Source organism: Puntigrus tetrazona, chromosome 14 (genome assembly GCF_018831695.1).
Source record: "Puntigrus tetrazona isolate hp1 chromosome 14, ASM1883169v1, whole genome shotgun sequence".
In the NCBI taxonomy this organism is placed as follows: domain Eukaryota; kingdom Metazoa; phylum Chordata; class Actinopteri; order Cypriniformes; family Cyprinidae; genus Puntigrus; species Puntigrus tetrazona.
This window is the reverse complement of record NC_056712.1, coordinates 8434537-8456465: the sequence shown is the minus strand read 5'-3', so window position 1 is coordinate 8456465 and position 21929 is coordinate 8434537. Positions and strand designations below refer to the sequence as shown.

At 36.0% G+C, this 21929-nt stretch overlaps 1 protein-coding gene across 2 annotated transcripts in view; it reads left to right on the top strand.

The window, feature by feature from the left end:
* Positions 1-21929, top strand: part of spock1 (SPARC (osteonectin), cwcv and kazal like domains proteoglycan 1) — a 150490-nt gene that overhangs the window by 75270 nt on the left and 53291 nt on the right. For both annotated transcript variants that reach the window (XM_043257922.1, XM_043257921.1), the window contains 2 exons: positions 4347-4392; positions 16282-16353. In XM_043257922.1, coding sequence (XP_043113857.1) covers positions 4347-4392; positions 16282-16353 — 118 coding nt within the window. The remainder of the gene's footprint in view (positions 1-4346; positions 4393-16281; positions 16354-21929) is intronic.

Genomic DNA, 21929 nt, shown 5'->3' with positions numbered 1-21929 from the left:
TCATGTCAACAACTGAAAAAAGTCTAATTAAAATAATAGTGCACTAAATCAATTATAAATGAATTAAAATAATATCAAAAGTGCCTTTTACCCCAGAATGCATTTAGTCCGTTGTACCCTAAACTAAAAATCATGAGGAAAAAAAGTTGAGAAAAAAGTGTGAATTTTGAGAAATAAATTCAGAATCACGAGAAGACTAATTATGAAATATAAATTCACAATTGTAAGAAAAAGTCCATTTTGGGTGATGTATTGTAAATTTCAACCCCCCAGAAAGTCTGCTGATATAAGCTACCATATTCATAATAAATGACGCTTGTTTTAATGTTTTCACATCGATTGCAACGACAACCAAGCGTTAAGTGTTCAAATGTTTTTTGGAGATCGTATACTCAGACTGTATCTTGTGTTTGAAGGACACTGAATGTTGAAGTAGCAGGAACAATAACACGGTCAGAATGTAAATGAGGGTGCAGCTTGCAGTGCATTAGTGTTTTGATTCACTTAGCACACTCACATCTACTTCAGATGCAATGCTTATATTAAAAGCCTTGTTTCTCATTATTTTCAAAATAATGAGATTTTCTCAGAACCATGCATGTACCATGCACTTTTGTGACTAGACGTTCAAAATATATATTTCGAGCCGAAAAGTAGTTTCTTACATTTACTTGACAGTAATTATGTCGCAGAATGGGGTTTTGCTCTGATACCTTTGTATAGAAATATTTTTCATGAATTTCTTTGATATTTGTCACCTTAAACTGATTTCCAGGACGTTTTGTACCTAAAGTGCTCTATCTTCAAACACTAATTTTTGTACTTACCATACTAAACATTATTCCGTATTACTTAAGTGTACTCAAGAAAACCAGGAATATATAGGATATATAGGATAACGTAAGATCTCTGCTTTTAAAAAAATGCATTTAGTCACCGCTTGTGCTCTTGAGTGAAACTAAATAGCTTTTATAAAAACGCCTTGAAACATTACTGCTGTGCATCTTGAGTCAAGACAATGGCCCTGACACATTTTAAGATATGTCATTAAAAGGCATTTCCAGTTAAGACTGCATGAACAGCCTTGTCTGTGAAATTGAGGGGATAATGTTTTTAATAGCTGTGCTCTCTTTTACATTATAAGGGCCATACTTACACTACCAAAGAGACTCTTCTGTTTCTTCTTCCTTCCAAGACAAGGGCTCCGAAGCCAGAGAGAACAGAAGTATATTCATCCATTTTTGTATTTATACTTGTAATCAACTTTAACTTACTCTTTTAAACAAAAGCCGTGTCTAAGTCATTGCACTGACCGCATTAGCACATCGTCTCCTCGGCTGGAATCACGGCTGCTGTACGAGTAAAACTAACTTTACACCCTTCTCGAGTGAAAAAGAAATCAGACAAAGGAAAGTTAAGTCAAAGTCAGTTATGTCCGCTGCCGGCGATTGAGAAAACTAGCTAACGTAAGCTAACGAATGAGAAATATCCCGTCGTTTAGACAAACGACATCTTCGGCGAAACGGAAATAGCGGGAAAAACGAAACTAAATTTCCACCTTCTCATCCACAGCTTCTTGAATTTAATTCGATTAAATCCAGGCGTACAGTGTAGATATTTGTATAAAAATGAGACAAAGATGCTTTTTTTTTGCAAAAACAGTAATATTCAAAATAGCTAAACAAAAAATGCGTTGTACGCATTATATTAAAAAAATCTGTAGTTTTGGGTTAATCTGTGGTTGTCAGATGAATTTTGTAATAAAAATACAGAAAAACTAAAAACGGTCCATTTTACGGTATAAAGCTGTAATTTATAAACGGTAAATTCAACAAGGCACACCGCTGCTTAAATGTTTTGTACCTTTGACGACCACAATAACGGCAGTGCTGAAAGAGAAAAACCACACGAAGAGATGAGTCAGTCACGTCAACACAAAACACCATGGGAACAAGCATAAACATTCATTAAACAACACAAGACGTAACATAGAGCTCCAATGCACAGAGCTGATAACAAAAACTTAAAAATACTTGTGGAGGGAATATCAGTTTACAGTTTTTGACTGTAAATTATACATTGATTTGTTCTATTTACTTCTAAAACCTTCTAAAAACAACATTTTACTGTAAAACGACGTTGTTGTACAGTTTTTCCCTTTTGTATAGTACGGGAACTTACTGTTAACTTACTGTTAACGCATTAACGTTTTTTTTCCCGTAGCACTTTCACAAGGTTAAAATGATTTTTTTTTACAGCGCAGTCGATGCATTTTGCGCCCCAGTGATTCCTGATACTGTACATTCATCACTGTAAACACATCTCTGTTCGTTTTTACAAACTGTTTCATATTGAACCCGAAGCGTTCATTCCGAGACGACTCGCAAAGGTCATAATTTCCACAGAGAGAAGTTTGGCTGCCGTGGGTAAAGGTTAGGACAGCGCCGTTTGATTGTGAGAGTCGACTGGAGAAGGTCTGCTGGCTTCTGCTTCATCACGCAGATTCGCAGACTCAGGTTTTGTCATTCTGAGGGTAAAATGAGTTTCACTTTTCCCCCCAATTCCCCTTTGATTTGGCGCCATGAGCCCACAGACACGTTTGGCCTAGTTTCGCTGAGACCACCGTAAACTTTGAGCGGGATTTTAGCCCGGCTTACGCTCACAGCTGCAGCTTATAGATGTTTACACCGGAATGATAGATGTCTTCTCAGGCTTACCAACAGATGTAACTTATTCGCGCATAAGTTATTGTTTTTAATTACATTCTTAATTTAAACGAACCACATATTTTACACTCAAACATCGATCTGCTCGAAGCTAAAGAGCCCCTAATGAGAGTTTGATGTCAAAGATTTGTTTATCCAGCCCGTAGCGGCTCCACTTTGGGACAGGACTGTGTTAGCAGTCGGATCTGAAAAGAGCTCATAATGCAGCAGCCATCGCTAATGTTGTGTGAGATTCGCCTGGAGTCTGTCGCCGAGAGGAAAAACAGATCTCGTCTTCCACGTTCATAAAAAAGTCAGACGCGATGCTTTGGTTTACTTTATTACGGGCTTTATTCATAGGTAGAATGAGTAAGGTTTTTATATTATTAATAATTATTATGTGTTATTATTATTCATTTTATTTTTATTGAAGTGCATTGAAGTGATATTGTTGTTTATTATATTGTATTATTTTATTTTATTTCATTAACTTTAACTTTATTTAACCAATTTTTATTTTTTATTTTATTTTATTTTATTTTATTTTATTTTATTTTATTTTATTTTATTTTATTTTATTATGTGCAATGTTACCTTTTTTCCATTTGGTGTTTACTTTTTTCATGGTTGGATTCAATAAGTTTTGATTTTACAAAATTATGTTTGCTGATGTATAACTTCATCTGTCATATTCCCTAATGTTTAAGAGAGACGTGAAGAAAAATGTTTTGTTTGTATTACCAGAGTGCAGCACCTAAAGAGGCTGTGTAAATATGCTTGAGATACAGATAAAGGCTGCTGTAACGCATCTAATTTAGCGTTTTTATGTTGTACTTTTTTTCTTGACTACAGTTCCTGGTTGTTTATGGAAGCCACATTGCAAACACCATAACAATTAAATTATGTTTTGGGGTGAATTCACTTTTTAATTAATATGTCATTTAAGTAATTTCACTGTTTAGTGGTAGAAGCAGTCTCCAACGTTGCAGAGTACAAAATATTTTGATGTTTTTACATTTTTATAAAAATTAAAAAAAAAAGAAGGTTCTGCCAATTTTTAGTGTATGTGTGTGTGTGTGTGTGTGTGTGTGTGTGTGTGTGTGTGTATGTGTGTATATATATATATATATCTACTCTTCTCTTTCGCTACTGTCAACTGTTTGGTTAACATTAGCAAAAATTTCATTCTGGTTTGAAACAACTTGAGGTTAAGTAAATAATAAAATTTTTTATTTTTTATAATTTTTTTTTTTATTTAACTTCCGCTACTTTGTGAATATACTTTAAAAAAGTTGTGTCTGGTCAAGAAATTTAAATAGTAGTATATATATATATATATTGCAGACACCAAAATGATCAGATATGGGTGAACATTTAACCACTAAAATCTGAAACGCAGCAGACGCCCCTGACTCAAGAAGCAGACTTGAGTCGACAGTCTATTCACTGCACGGCTTTCATTAAAAACATCAGCAAACAGTCCGTCTGTACACTTATCTCAGCGTCACCATCTCGTCTTTTTCACACTGTCCTTTAATCCTAAAGCTGTTTTCTTCTTTCCGAAGGTCGTGACGATAGCACTAAAGCTTGACTTGTGTCTGTCTGACGATTTTAAATGTATGCCATTGTGTGTTTCTGTAGGATGATTACTTCAGAGCCTGGAACCCCAACAAAGCACAAGACCAAGGTAAGGAGATTCAGCGAAAACGCCTGCTTCTTGTTCAGAACCGTTTTCTCTCTGGCATTTATCCATTTATCCACCCGACCCAGTAGTCTCGCTCTCTCAACCGTCCTTTCTGCTTCAAACATACTGTATCTCTACCCAGATTAATCATAAGAAAACTCCAATCAAGTGCTGGAATCTTCATTTCAGCCAATCGATCCTCGTCTCTGCTACAGACATGAATCAATACAGCCAGCCAGAAACACACACATAGATAAATGAAGACATATCATAGACTTCTACCGTTTTTACAGAAAGATAATTGCAATTATCTTCAACCCAAATTCTAAGACAAACAGTGTTTTAACTTCACAGTGGAAATAAATATATTAAATGTATTTTATGCTAAGTGTACTACAGATAAGTGCACTTATACTTTATACACTGCAAAACTAAATTGGAACAACTGATTTTGCACTTAGGTGCAAGTAAAGATATACTTAGTATATCTGATTGTGTTAAAGCAGAACTATTGCAAATATATTGCAGATACACTTCAAATATTTAGCATTGAAAGACAGATATTATTCAAAGATCATACAATCCTCATCAAAAGCGGCGTTAAAACATATTTTAGACTTAATAGTAAGAAATGCGCCATTGTGCAGAAGTAGTATGCGAAATAAAGTTATCTATGAGTATCTTAATAGATTGAAGCTATACCTAGTATGGAATAAATGCATTTAAAATGCATTACTTTTTTACTAAGGCCAGCATGGGCGAATGTTTGAATGATCATTAATTAATAACTGTAATCATGATATGCAAATATGTTTGTTGCGCGGCAACGTTGTTTGCAAGTTTAAAGGAACGAAATTGAAGACATTTGAAGACTTTTTAACGCAAATGAATATAAAAAGAGACGTAATTTGCGAACCTTTTGAGCCTTTTAGGAGCTCGTGAATAGAACGATCAGCCGAGCAGATGCAGAGCAGCGTTTTCATCCGCTGCTGATGCTGGGGATCCTGTCGTAGACGCACACTGTTTATGTTTCATCCGATGACTCACATTTACTTCATCTGCTCCTCAGCTAATATCACCAAACAGCCTTCTGTCTCAATACAGCAACATTGCTGCCGACTCCAGCCCAATATTAGTATTATCGATTAATATCAGGCCCTTTTCCTGCGGGTGGAATCAATACGTTTGGGCTTCATGAAATCGTGCGCGCTTACGTACGGCTTAGGTCTGTCATATTCCCTAATGTTTAAGAGAGACGAGAAGACAAACGGTTTGTTTGCATTATCAGAGCGCAGCACCTAAAGAGGCTGTGGGTACAGTGTGCTTGAGATACGGATAAAGGCTGCTGTAACGCGTGCAATTTACCATTTTTTATCTTGTACTTTTATGACTGCGCTTCCTGGTAAAGTAATTTAGTATGGTGTTTAGTAGCTGTTTGTGAAGCAACATTGCAGCGATATACGTGACCCTAAACCGCAAAAGCAGTCAAGAGAATTTTGAATTTAGTAGTGCTGTCAAACAATTAACTGCAATTAATCACATCAAATAATAATAAACATATAGTGCATAAGGCATCCGTATCTGTCTATGCCCGTGTCATTTAGAGCGTTAAAAACCTGAAAAGTATTCATTTAGGGGACATTTAAAATAGTTAAAAACGTGTGATTAAATTGCGATTAATCATGACAGTTATGCGATTAATCAAGATTGAACATTTTAATCGGTTAAATATATATATACATTACATATACATTTACAGTATATACATTTATATTTTATATTATATAGAATATATTTAATATATAAAAGATTTTCTTGAATATATACATGCATGTGTTTGTGTGTGCATATATATGTGTGTGTGTGTGTGTGTGTGTGTGTGTGTGTATATATATATATATATATATATATATATATATACACACACACAGTATACATGCATTGTCAAAAATTTGAATAGTTCAACAGAATCAGATTCAACATATTTTTTGTTTTTGTAATCATCTAAATAATGTATAGTCTTACAAACATATTTTTATCCAAGCATGTGATCAGAGCATAGCGTCATGAGAGAGTATGTCATGTTAGAGCAGAGGAGTGCTATTGCAGACAGGAACATTATTATATATTACATAGAAATTTCATGTCGGTGTGTTATTTGAGCAGACTTTGTTTTTGCAGGAAGCACAGATTCATAGAGCGGAACGTTGAGTAGGGGACCAATCAGAAGAACTCAGAGGCGGGGCAAGCTTTGCTAGCTTCTGTTTACAATAACAAGTTGGCATGACGACCGTTTATTTGACCGCAACATGGCGGAGTAGCCGCTCGTAGTGGATGCGTGCAGATACCCTGAACTATATAAGATTTCTTTAAGCGATTATCACAACTAGTCATCAATTCTGCTTTTTACCTACGTCTATTACTTCCATCTCAAAAGCTTGTCTCGAGACCCCTTTCGAGACCATTCCTGCGTGTAAGAGCTCTCATACAGCCCATTTTTGAAGTTGTAGTAAATAATTTTGGTATTTTAAGCGTGTAGATGATTTGCATATGACAAGGTCGTGCGTTTGATTCCCGGGAAACACATTCTGATTAAAATGTAAACCTTTAATGCACTGCGAGTCACTTTGAATAAAAGCATCTGCCAAATGAATAAATGTAAAGCTGTAAAAAAAAAAAGAGAGAAATTGGTCTGAGGGGGGAGGGGGGGGTTCCAAGAAAATACTCTCGAAGAGAAGAAATCCTTCACAGATGCTTGTGCTAAAGCCGCAGTGGAGGGTCAGTTTTCGAAACGCTTTGTTTGATATTAATATAACATCCGCTCTGCTGAGCACTTCTGCTAACGACTGTGATGAACCTCCATGAATAACCAATCAAGCTCTATTGTTTTTACAGAAACACCAATAGAGACCAGCAGACAGATGCATGCATGACCACACCATATGGAGACCGAGAGAGAGTGTGTGTGTGTGTGTGTGTGTGTACCATCTGCACTAGTTTGGTCCTGCGTGAATGACTCCTTTAAGAAAAGCTACAAAGCATGATTTCTGTAACTAATCCTGCCGTTCTCACACTCTTCTGATCAGCTCACCTCACTGATCTCGGTAAAGAGTCGCTCTCTGCTCACTACAGAACACCCTAATAAGTGACTGACAGCCACGCATGCACTTAGACGTAGCACTCACACAACCGTGAAAAGGAAGAAGAGTTATTCAGAAGAGCGAACCATCAACAAACACATTTATTGTTTTGAACTGAACAAATATGAAGCGAAATATAAAGTATTTCGTTTTTCTAATAAATGTGTATTTTTTAGTTGAGTTAAAACACTTGGCTTTTGTTATATTTGAAAAAATCTTTATTGTAGGGCTGGATCATATATTGAGTTTGTAAGGTATAATGATCATTTTTTTTTATAAGCAATACGATATGAAGAAATACCGTTAATATTGATATACGGCAGTTTGATATGAGCACAGGTGAATAAATATCTAGGAAGGACACAGACTGAACTGCTGCAGAGAAAGTTATGTATGGAGGGCTTTAAAAACTTAGATATGGGTAGTTGACGTATCAATGTGTGTCCTGTGGTGCGACAGAAAAAAGAAAAGAAAAAAATAATAATAACATTGAAGATAAACCTCTTTCATGCTATTTGTAACTCAGAAGGAAGATAGATTACGTTCTCATGTTATCTGTGTGTTGTTATTGTTTTTTTTTCTACATTTTTGCTGTCACACACCGTAGGACACAGTCCAATTTTTATTTCTACTACCTATATAGTAGCCTATAGTTCCAGTTTCAGTCTAAAGTGGCTTGACTTCATTCAGAACAAGCTCCTCAGACAGACAGAGCACAGTGAAATAGGAGCGTAAGAAATACATATACATCCAGATATAAATCTACATTTTGCTGAAATATTTCTAGTTGGACAATAAATGTGATATATGTAGAATTTTAAAGCTAGAAGTGTATTTGTATGATAGCAAATACGCTACAAATTGATTAGTCTACGCTTTTTTTTAATTTTCATTCATCAAGTAAATGTAACTTATGCTTTAAAAACATTGTTTGTTTTTAGACTGCAGTATTAAAATGTTGGAATGTATTGTGATTTTAACCTTTCTTTGCACATGTATGCCTACATGCTTACATTAACTTATTTTTTTAACTAATTATTTGTTTAATATTTCAGATATTAACAGTATACTGCAAATGTATAAATTTTTGCTCATATCACCCAGCCCTACTCTATTGTCACTTTTACTGCGTTCTTTTTTTTATATATATATATATATATATATATATATATATATATATATATATATAATAAACTAAAAATTCTAGATAAAATGTATAAATTATAAATTATATATTTAAAAATAAAAGTAATTAAAATGACCAGAAATAATATTTAACTAAAATTAAAATAAGAAAAAATAAAATAAGAAAAATAACAATAAATACACAAATAAATACATTCATGCAGCTTTTTCAGCTGCATATTATTATGTATGTTCTATATATTTTTTATTAAAAAAAATCTATGCTATGTTAAGTTTTGTTTGATTATTAACTAATATATGTGTATATGTATAGATGGATGGATAGTGTGTGTGTGTGTGTGTGTGTGTGTGTGTGTGTGTGTGTGTGTGTGTGTGTGTGTGTGTGTGTGTTGGTTTTTGTGCTTTATGTAGACACTGCCAATGTCCCCATAATTCAAAAGGCTTAAAAAAAAACATACTAAATGATGTTTTTTTTTTAAATCTAAAATCGCATGAAGTGTCTTGTAAGGGGTGGGAGGTTTAGGTAAAGGGGAGGTGTAGGGCAATAGCACAAATAGTTTTTACACTATAAAAACCATTACCCAAATGGAGAGTGTGTGTGTGTGTGTGTGTGTGTGTGTGTGCGTGCGTGCGTGCGTGTTACTGTGTCTGTCCCAAACTTAAGAATGCCATAGTTTTCACATTGATCTCTTAAATCACAGTTTATCGATTCACTTCTGCTGAATTTTCATTAGACAAGAGAGACAAACAATTTAGAGCCTCATCTCTCTCTCTCTCTCTCTCATAAACAGCCTCCCACGGTGCACCGCTGCAAACACACTCATGCTGTGACACACACACACACACACACACACACCGCGGTTAAACTCTCTCTGACCGTGTAAGCAGTGTGGCTGAGCCTGACTAATTTAATTAGCCTCAGCCTGTAATTATTCACTTTAAAGAGAAATGAGGGTTATGATCTTGTCCATTACAGACATGACAAGAGATTTAAGGAGCTCAGAGAATAACGTGTGTGTTTTTCGGCGCGCGAGCGCGTGCGAGTGCAACATAGTCTTTGCCGTAATCTGTTATTGTGGCACGGCATGCGTTCTCAGTGAATTTAATTGCGTGTGCAGGCCTCATTACAGCCTCGTTATGGGGAAATTCTCTCTGAATGCTTCATTTGCATTTGTATGGTTTTGGTGTTGAGTCAGCGTTTCAGAGCCAAACTGCAGTGGCAGCAAACGCGGCGCACAGGGACGGCAACACAACAATCTGCCCTTTAAACTGCCTGCAATTTATGCACAGGGACAATACGGCTTTATCTGGAGCTGGGGACCGGCTCCGTTTAACTGGCACAAAAACACTCTCCTGTAGGTTTAAAGAGAGCGAAAAGAGAAAGGAAAGAGGGCACGTACAAGTAGGTTTCTGGCAAACCTGACTGTAAAATGCTAGTGGGGTATTTGATAAACGCTAAACCGAGTTCTGAATGCAGTACGTGTCTTTGTAAAGACGATTTCAGCACAAACTCTGTTTTGATCATCACCCCATGAAATAGTCATGATTGTTCACTTTGAGTCTGCTTTATTTATTTATGTATACATTTTTACTTAAATATTGTATTCGAACTTTAAAAAATGAAATATATGAATCATCTGTGTTCTTTGTTTATAAAGTCATGTGCTGCTTTTCAGCTTTATTTTATTATAATTAAATATCAATCTAAATGTTCAAAGCTGCTCGCTACTTTGCTTAAACATTGTATACATTATTTTTAATGAAATATATAAATTATTATTGTTATTTTTAAGTTATATGCTGCATTCTTGTTTTATTTTTATAATACTATTTCTAAATTTATTTGCTTGTTTTTTTTCATTAAATATTAACCTATATTTTGAATGCTGCTTTTTACTTTACTTAAAAATTTTTTTTAGGTAAATTAATGATTTTTTTTGTGTTTTATTTTATAATAAAATGTATTTGTTCAACTTGTTTAACTAAGAATTAACCTAACCTGCCATGCGACTTTACTTAAATGTTGTAAAATTGTTTTTACTCTATAATGCATATTTATTTATTTGCTTACTTGTTTAACTTAAATATTAAACTTAAGTGCTTGTTTAGTATTATTGTTAATTGATTATTTTTAAATATTAATTTTAAAATGTACCTTTCTGTGTATTTTATTAGAAAATTATGATGATTATTATTATTATATTAACTTATTATAAAAATAAAATATTATATGCTGCTTTCCTGTTATATTTGTAATTATTACTTTTTATTAAATTTTTGTATATATATATATATATATATATATATATATAGTTTTAGGTTTCACAATTTGGTTGAATATATATATATATATATATATATATATATATATATATATATATATATATATATATATATATATATATAAATAAACCAAATTGTGAAACCCCTAAAACGCATAAACGACCAGAAAGGCAAAGAGAAAATAGGTAACAGGCCAGAAGGAGGATGACATTATGATTTTATTATGCTGTTAAAAATGTATTGGCAATGTTTATTTCTTCATCAGAAACAGAGAGATGAGACGGCAGAAGTCGTGAAAGCCGAGCGTCAGCCAGCAGTGATCCGTTCCTCTCATCATTAGCCTGGTACCGTCTGCTCTTGTATGGCCCGCGTCTTGGCCTAGATTCACTATGCAGAGCAAATCCCACGTGGGAACGTCACACGAGCACAAAGACGTTATCTACATAAGACATGGCAGGAAAAATATGAACCACAGCAAATCTTTGCGAGGTTCATCGCGTTCGCCGCGAGCTTCGACGTAAATGAAAGTCACAGAAAGAGTTTGAAGTTCTGTCATGTGAGGATTGGACACAGAAATACTGTATTCTCGATATCAAAGTGCTTCATCTCAGTCAGCATTGAGATCTGACCTGAGCGAGGACGGCTCCTTTCGTGAGCTGCAGACTGGAGCCTGTAACGTCCAAATGCAAATAAAACTTGGCTTTGGTCAACAAACACAACTACTCAACATATGGCTTTTAAATAAATAATAAGATGCAATCCCTGTTCGAGGTGTATTATGGTAAGGAAAGCCCTAGCGCGTGTCCTGAATGAGTTACGAGACTTCCCGGATCTACCGGGCTTGAAAAAAAAGACGATGAGAGCCGATGTAGATCATAATATAGATCATATACTTAGATCATGTTTTGAATATAAATATGTATGTGTGCGTGATCTATATATAAATAGAGTGTATGTGTGTGTATATATATACCAAATGAAAAGTTACAGTAAAGACGTTATTAATGTTACATAAGATTCCAATAAATGCTCTGGTTTTAAACAACTTTTCCATAAAAATCATAATCAGTTTTTAGCATTAATAACTATAAGAAATGTTCCTTGAGAATATATGTATGTAGCCTAAATGTATAACACATGTTTGCGTGTGTGTGTTTATTAACATATGCGTGTATGCAGTCTGTTTGTTTGTTATGTTTATTGAATGCAATTTCAATTATTCATATAATTATTTACGTCACTATTTTTTTTAAAGCAAAGACTTGTTTTTTTATTTTTATAATATGTTAAAATGGTGTCAAATTTAGATTGGCTGATAACTTTTGAAGTATGATAAATGAATAAATGAATAGTAATATTTATGTGTGTTTATATATATATATATATATATATATATATATATGTATATGTATATATATATGTATATGTATATATATATATATGTATATATATATATATATATATATATATATATATATATATATGTATATGTATATGTATATATGTATATGTATATATATATGTATATATATATATATGTATATATATATATATATATATATATATATATATATATATATATATATATATATATAATTGTACTGTTTTATAGTCAAGGGTTTTCTGACTTCATTCAGCATTGGAATCAGAAAGTTAACTTTGAAAGCGATTGTATGTCAAAGAGAGAGAAAAAGATCTGACTGGTCATTGGGGTCTTTAACCTCTTGACCAATCAGCTGGCACTAATTAGCCCCGCTGCATTCATCCCTCTCAATTTCTCGATTTCTTGGTTATGGTAAATAGAAAGTCAGGTAATTGGCCAAACGCGTGTTGGAGTTTGTTGCCGGCTGATGGTCAATAATAGGAATTCTGATTGGCCTTTCTCTCAATCTGGCCGCTCCTGATTGGTCTCTGAGGGCCAATCATTGATCGCGATGCTCGACACACATCGGCATGTGCTGCTGAATGCAGAAACGTTCTTGAATGAATGGATTTTTTTTTTTCAACTGTATTCCTCTTGCTGTAATTAGTTGGGTAACAATAATTAACTGCATTGTAAGGTGGTGCTTCAGCTTTCTTTAGAGGTCAGATGCTTTTAAAGGAGAAAATCTAGCTTTTTTCAAAGAGAGTGACGCATTCATGGAAGGAGAAAAGATGTGAGATACTAGAAGAGCTTGCCTTTATGATATGCTCTTTATTATGTGAATATCATAATACGGTACATATATGTATTTAAGCGGAAGCAGAATTAAAAAAAAATTAAATCCAGATCAATTAATGTAGGTTTTATCTTTTTAACATATGTATTTCCAGAAATTAGTTGATTCTAATAATCAATGTTTGTAATGCCAGCTGATTTATATTTAACTTATATTTAATTCATTGTACTGAATAAATGAAAATGTTCAGGTTATGGACTTTTATGTTTTTAGATTTTCAATAGGTTTTTTTGATAATAAAGCACAACTATAATTCATTCGTTGTAAAATTTTTAATCAAATTTTTTCAAAAGTTTTGTAGATTTGACTCTATTCTCAAAACATTGCACACAACTTTAATCACATAATCGTATTTTATTTTACGTGGCAATAAAATGTTATAAAAATAAAATAGAAATATAAAACTGTACTTCCACAAAAAAAGAAAAAAAACTTTTTCAAAACAAATTTAAACCACAAAATTAATAAATAGAATAAAATAAAATAATTTATATATAGACTACACAATTACCACAACATCATTCATGTGCATAGATAAAAGCATGAAGTTCCGAAGTTGAATAAATGAATAAATTATATAATATGAAGTAGTATGTATATGGCTCATCCGGTCTGATAAACATTAAATGATGAGCGTGCTCAGGGTGGTCTGTTCCGTTTGGATGCTGAATGTGATAAAAGCTGTGCTTTGATTGAATGGATAAATTCAGCGGGTCTCAGCTGCAGTCCTGCGTTTTTTTTAGTCTGTCTGTCTGAAGAGGAGAGCTGCATCCTGACAGCTCTTCATGAAAACATCCATCATATCTGTTGACGTGAAGTCTGGCTTTTGCTTTAGCAATTGCTATAATGAGGAATTCATATTCAAACACTGTGTTTTTGTGTTTGCATGACAAACACTCTAGTGAATGCTGATTAACAACATGAAAGTAAAATCTCAAACACACACCAGGGAGAGTACGCTTTGTTTATCTAGTTTTTCATTTATTTAGCTTCCCCTTTTTAAATAAAGCAACGGCAATTTTAAATAGTTTAAAGTAGTTTTAATTATGTTAAATAATGCAGTGCAGTTCATTTTTTTTTTTTTTTTTCATTTTAATTTTTAGTTACGGTTTCAGGACTTTTGTTGTGCTGTTTTTTCTGAATTGTTTTGGTAGAAATTTGTTGTGTAGCTTCTTCCACTGTGTGTGTGTGTGTGTGTTTAAGAGAGAGAAAGACCTGTGCGACCTAATGTGAAGATTGATCGAAAGACGCTTAAGATTACAGCAAGTCCGGTGATAAAAGTAAAAACGGCAAAATTCCTGATGAATCTGACGCCATGGTATGGATGGAAATTTGTGTGTGTGAGAGAGAGAGAGCTGGTTGGTCAGTTTGGTGTGGAATTGATTTTCTTGTTTCAGTGTATCAATTTGCAAGAGAGACACTTGAAAACAAACAGCGTGCAAAGCAAACGCTGGAAACAAACCACAAAATCAATCAGGACAGCGAATCTGAGAGAGACGGACAGAATGAAATGAAGAGGAGCAGAAGTGCTCGTGTGTGTGTGTGTGTGTGTGTGTGTGTGTGTGTGTCCACACACAAATAAAAGTCCACTGTTTTAGGTATGGCTGTCAAACTCAAGTGAAATTAGCAAAATATTAGTAACTCGTTAAACTTAAGCGAATGAATGGTAATAACCAGCTAATAATCAGAGTATTACGGTGTAACATACCATATTTTCATTGAAAAATGGCTAAATTCATAGACAAATTCATAATTAGCTTTATTAAACTAAAACAGGACATCGATTTGCTTTGATTGAATCGAATCGAATCAATTCTTGATTCCCAGCGACTCCAAAATCAATTCCCATTCCTGCAGATCATTAGATGAGGAACGTTTGAGAGACACCGTATTACGACCTTTAACTTGATTTCAGACTTCGGTTACGCAATATATATTAAAAAAAAAAAACCTCTCTCTTTAATCTCTCTGCTTTCCAGAAGAGACAATTGAGATTTTTTTAAAGAGATCTCATTTGTGATATGTCTGTCCTCGGGCTGTACACAAACTCATTTTAGCTGTCTCACTGTTAAAAAGACACACACACAAACACGCGCGCGCACGCCGCCTCGGGGGAAGATCAGAGAGCAAACATGCAGGAAATTGGTTTGAGGTTTTATTTTGGTGGGGTTTCCGATAGTGGCCAGTTATTTGTTCTCTGTTTGACCCTGCGTTCACGGAGACGGACAGAACGAACGAAGGGAAGGGATAAAAACGACAGAAATGTACAAAGGACGAAAGAAGAAAAAAAAAAGAAAAACATTGTTCCCACGATGAATAGAGAAACAACGCGCTTACACACACTGGGCTGCGAATTGATTCGCCGTTTTATTCCCTGGTGATGCAGACAGAGAAAAAGACTGAGAGTGTGTCAGGCTCCACAAAAACTTTCTGTGTCATAAATAAAGCCGGAAAAAAAAAAGAGATTCAGGCTGAATTCGCTAAGCAGTTGCACAAGGTATTTCAAGAACAAGTTTTTTGGGTTTTTTTCCCACAGACCTGCACTGGTGTAGTAATGCGGCACAAGTATCTCGATTCAGTCATTGTCATTCTGTTCAGAATTTACACACCTCCTTGCAAATCAGGTATTGTGTTGAATGCAAGGTAAAAACAGATGTTTGTGTAGATTTTCTTTCATTGCTCGTGGGAATCGCTGGTCTCCGGGAAGCCGTTGAGCTCGTTTAGGGCAGTTCCATGCTGCCATTTGTGGAGGAAAAGATTCCCTTTTCTTAATTCTGGAATCGACTTGTTTCTGTCGGTCGCGACTCTTTTGATTAGAGGAGCGCGTTCACCTCGCCTCGATGCCACTGTAGATATTAATGTACATATTTGAGAGGTACGTTCGGTGATGTCACTGAAAGGGTTAATGATGAGCTCTGACATTACGAATTCTAAGTTCTGATTGGATGGACTCTGTTCTCGTCTCTATAGAAACTCATTCATTTTTGTTTGTTTTGTTTTAATTAACAAAGCACACAATGCTGTGAAATGCTGTAAAGGATATTTATGCTGGTCTATGATATTAGATATTAACTACGATATCTATTTGATTTTGTTTCTTACAGAGAGCGAGTCGAACCTACGATCAGAACCAAAACCTAAATCACACTCACAGACCAAGAGCAGAACTACTGACGGTGAGTGAACATATCATCTATCTATCTCTCTATCTATCTATCTATCTATCTATCTATCTATCTATCTATCTATCTGTCTGTCTGTCTGTCTGTCTGTCTGTCTGTCTGTCTGTCTGTCTGTCTGTCTATCTATCTATCTATCTATCTATCTATCTATCTATCTATCTATCTATCTATCTATCTATCTATCTATCTGTCTGTCTGTCTATCTATCTATCTATCTCTCTATCTGTCTGTCTGTCTGTCTGTCTATCTATCTATCTATCTCTCTATCTGTCTGTCTGTCTGTCTGTCTGTCTGTCTGTCTGTCTGTCTGTCTGCCTGCCTGCCTGCCTGTCTGTCTGTCTCTCTATCTATCTATCTATCTATCTATCTCTCTGTCTGTCTGTCTGTCTGTCTGTCTGTCTGCCTGCCTGCCTGCCTGTCTGTCTGTCTATCTATCTATCTATCTATCTATCTATCTATCTATCTATCTGTCTATCTGTCTATCTGTCTGTCTGTCTGTCTGTCTACAGTCAAAACAGTACAAATGTGAAATAATTTATTCCTTTGATGCAAAGTTGAATTTTCACCAAGATCCTTCATAAATCATTGTAATATGCTGATTTTACAACATTTATTATTACCATTGTTGAAACGCTGCTTCATATTTGTGTGGAAATGGTGATCCATTACATTTTGCAGGATTCTCAGATGAATAGAAAGATCAAAAGAACAGCATTTGTTGGAAATTTAAATCTTTTGTAACATTACAAATGAACATTCTTGGATCAATTTACAGTTTTTCTCAGTCGCTTTGGTACGTTTCTCAGATCAGAATTGAAAATCTCAAATCTACCCGTTCAGTCTTCACACCATCGTGTCACTTGTCCACATCAAAAAAGCAGTTTTTGGTTTCTTCAAAGAAGCTGCAGATGCCTCGGTACGTTCATGCAAATCAATTATCAATTGCTCCTGTCACGTTGATCAAAATGTATTAGAATGGGTCTCTGTTGAATAGTCTCACCCGCCACAACATTTAGACATTAGTTCATGCCAAATGCCAAATGGTTGAACAAGCTATCATAATATGTCAAGCATATTTCTATACATTTCCGTTACACATCTTTGGTATAAAAAAGTAATTCGCTCTCGGGTAAATCTTGACTTTCTTTAACAAAGGTGCATCTCATGAACCTGCAAGTATATATATATATATATATATATATATATATATATATATATATAGCCGGAGCACGACACAAAGTGTACCAGTGTTACGATGTCTGACAGTGGAAGGACAAGGAGTTGGGAGACAAAACGGGAAGAGTCGGAAGAGGCCGAGGACATATGCTTGCTCCTGATGAGAGAAGAGCCGCACTTGTAGAACACATTCTCAGTCGAGAGTCGCAGGAAGACTGCACTGTAATTCCTACAGCACTTGTACAGGAGAATGTCCAATGTTCACATTTCTACTTTAGTTTTTTTTCCTTTGTGCTATGCAGTGCCTTCTTTTCCTTTCTGTATCGCAGTGACGGTCCGTCAGCAAAATACAGTGCGAACAGTAAAAGCATAAATGTGAATCTTGTCCAGTCTCTTGCAATCAGACTCCCACATACAAGAAGGTGTAACCTACAGTAACTACAATATGTAAATATTGGAATTATTGCACATCAGAATATCCATTCAGAGTACACTGTTATATTGACAACATGACTAAGCAATTTGATCGTCTTATCCGTACACAACGACACAAGGACTTTTCATACTGATGCCACTGACATTGACACAGATATTCATTTTTGGAAGATGAACTAAGGATTGTTTTTTAAGGGTAATACGTGGTGTTTTGTTATTTGTTATATACATATTGTTTTGAGAAATGCGCCTTTTTGCAAATTTCATGAATGAGCGACTGAGAAAAACTGTAACGTGTCCTTGATGAATAAAAGTTACAACAAAAAAACAAAGATATGGAACAGCTGCAACTGCCCTATAATTAAAAATCCTCGCAATAAATATTGTTAGTTATTGAAAGTATTATAGCACTTATATAGAAAATAAACAGACAGTAATAAGCCACAGCTTGACCTTGATAGTTGATAGCTTGGCCTTTGACCCTGTGACCCCACCGTCTCTCTTCTGTGTTTCATACAGCGACATAATTCTTCAACTCTTGTGGTTTCTTTCCTGGTTGCCACAGCAACAGTGAGTCTGACAGTAATTGGGCCACTCCGCCGGAGAGGTGAGGGAGGTGAGCTTTAACCCCCAGGGGTCAGAGTTCACAGTCCCACCTGAAGTGGCTCTGCGTCTCTGTGATTAGACACTTGACCTGCATTCCTCAGAGAGAGAGAAAGGGGGAATAAGTGGGATTTGAATTAAAACGAGCCTGTCCGAGTCTTCTGACCCCCCTCGTGTCCAGCGGGCAGCCGTAGCGTCTGACAGCCTGCGCGTGTCATGCAGCGTTTGAGCCACAGCGGCTGAATCTCCGCTGGCACGCTGAGCCGAGGAGCCGCAGTGGCCTCTGGCGCTTCATCTAATTAAGCCACGGGGAGGCAAACGGCTGGAGTCAGTGAGAGAACGGACCTTGAGTTTTCTGCCCATCCTGACAGCTCTAACAGTATCTCATTCATTACTGAAGAGACTTCGCATTGAGTCTGCGGTGACTGAATGATGCCTGACATAGGAAATAATAGCTAGGAAAATCGTATCGTTATTTATTTTTTTAAATAATTTTCTTATGTTTAATTCATGAGGCTTTTTGTGGTTCATAGTGGCTGTTTACACCTGGTCACCTGTTTTTTTTTTTTTTGATCGGATAGCTCAAACCACTTTAGCAGTGTAACATACAAAGCCCCATTCGCACCAAGGACGGAAACAATAAAGATAACTAAAAAAATACAGATATTAGCGTCCATAGTGCAGGTGTGTCTGCCACTTTAAATTCTCATGCTTGTTATAGCAAGATGGATTCCGATTGGACGTCAATGTTTGTATCGCTCATCTGTTGGGAAAAAAAAATTTTTGGAAGTGATTCCAACAATATAGTTTCTCTGCGCCTTTATTGTTATAGTTGTGGTGAGGGCTATTCTTTAATTTTGTAATATTCAGATTTATTGTTATCTTTATAGTGATCATGCTTGGTGTGAACTGGTCTTAAATGCACCTGGTTGGTGAAACCGCATATGCAAATATTACTCCTCCCAAAATGTTAAAATCATAAACCGATGACAGCTCAAATGCAATATGCAGAAGAGCAGCTGAGCATGTCTTCAGCGAGCTGATGCGCAAACTGCCACGAATGAAACTGATAGTAAAACGCAGAACGCTCACGCAGACCTCTTCATTCAAGTAATAAGACAAACACATCTTTACAGATATCTTTGATGTAGAAATGAGCTAATAATCAATAAAATGCAGCGCTTATTTTTGATTTAGTTCATGTGAACTCATTAAATTTAAATACAGTGCAGGAATTAAAGAATTTAAAGAAAGACACATTTATGTGGCCAAACGTAAATGGAAATGTTTTAAATCAGACATCCGATCAGCGAAAAAGCATGAAAATGACCAGGTGTAAACATTCCCATATAATGAGAATATGGAGGAAAAACAGTTTGGGTCTCTAAATAAAAAATTGAGCTGTGCACAAATATACAATTTAAAGTGTGCTGGTATTTATATGTTCAAAAAGTTGCGCCATAGAACTCTGTCCGCTAGCTCACATACACGCATTTCTGCCTCGTCTGCAGTTTTCACACTTTGATTCATTGATTGAAACCAGTTTGCCGTAGCGAAGACTAAGTGTTTAACTTTTTTCGTGTTTATTGCCACAGTGGTTTTACCACCGAAAACTAACAAGCTCAAACGGCAAGAGAAAGCGATGGAAAATGCGTTATTGTCTCATAGATGAATTGCGTGTCACGCAAACCGAATCCAACAGCTTTCACAACAAACGAACAGACTCTGGTCTAGTGTGAAGGGTCTGACCCGAGGAAGAGGAAGCTCGGTGAGTGAGTGTTTGTTTTTAGAGTAAAAATGAGACAAATTGTAATGCCGCGGGCCAAAGAGCTTTCATCTGCGCTCCTCTGCAAATGAACGGCACCAGCTGAGCCAACATGAACGCGAGCTGTTTTCCAGCATTTTACGGAGTACTTCGTCATGTCTGAGCCAAAATGGCCGCCGGGCGGCGATGAAAGCCAGCTGGGATGTACAGCTGCGATTGGGCCAATATGGCTGCAGGACAGGTATCAAAGTCTTCGGGGACGGACGGTGCATTTTCAGCCAGGATGGCTTACGGCTGCAGATATGTCCTTTGTCAGTGAAACGCTGGAAAGGAAACTGGGCTGTGGACGGCGACTCGCCTCCGTCACCGCCCCAATTAGAGCTGACGTGCCGAGAGGAGAGAACAACGGATGAAAGAGACGAGTGTTTTTTACCGCAGTAATTCCCACCGCAATTCATCACAAAGACAAGATCCCCTTTCCTCCTCTTGTGAAGAAGGAGAGAGTGAAAACAGACGCTCTGAGCGGAGCTGCAGTGGCCCTAATATGTCGTTTTTGCTGAGACCGTCGCGGTGAGAAAGTGCCCTGTGACAGCAGAGAGACTCGGCCTCACAGCCACAACAACAAAAGAGCAGTAATGACACATCAAACAAAGCCAAACTTTGCCGTTTAAGGTAACAGTGTTACATAATTAGTTGTGTAAGGCAACATTCCCCCAAAACATTGAAAATACTACAAAATTAACAGTAATTAGTATACATGAGTATTAATGTTGTTTCTATGCCTTTATATAATAGATACCTTGTGTATATACATGCATATTTATTCATTCGTATGTATCTATAATTAATTAGCTTGTGAATTTATCATCAATTTCGATTTTTTTACTTACTATTATAAGTTGCATAAATGCTGCTATAGAGGGCAATAAATGACTGCAGTTGACATTCTTTAAACTGATTCATTTTTCAAAAGCATCCATCAAATACACTAAATGAGTAAGGCCCTGAATCATTTACTGACCCGATTCTTTCAAGAACACTAATTCATTCGAGAACAAAACAAGCGAGTCACTGAATCACTCATGCGACCAAATCTAGAACAGATGAACCGATTCTCTCAGAAACTGTGATTCGTTGATAATGCCATTCTGTTCTGCCATTGGTGAAGTGAAAAAACACAGAGAGTAACTGGTTATATGTTATTCAGTTGATCTCCATCTTTGTTGAATTGTTCAGCAGTATCACACTCGCGCTGGCGCTTGTTGGCTTACGTGTCAACACGACTGTCTCATATATGTGCTCTCTTGTTTTCTTCTATGCAGTTAAAATGATGATGCCGTTGTGTTTGTGGTTTGGGAGAGTAAGCGATGACGGGAGTGTGACAGGGCAGATAATCAGGAAGAGCTAATCCGCGTCTCTCGGGCAGTTGAGGGCGTTCTGGATTCTTCTCCGGCGTTTAGAGTCTCTTTGAGCGCTGTCAGCAACACACACACACACACACACACTCACACACTGTCCTCTACTAACCTCCTCTCCTCTCTGCCTCTTTTCTCCTCTGCATCGCTCTCTTGCTCGTCCTGTCTGAGTTTCT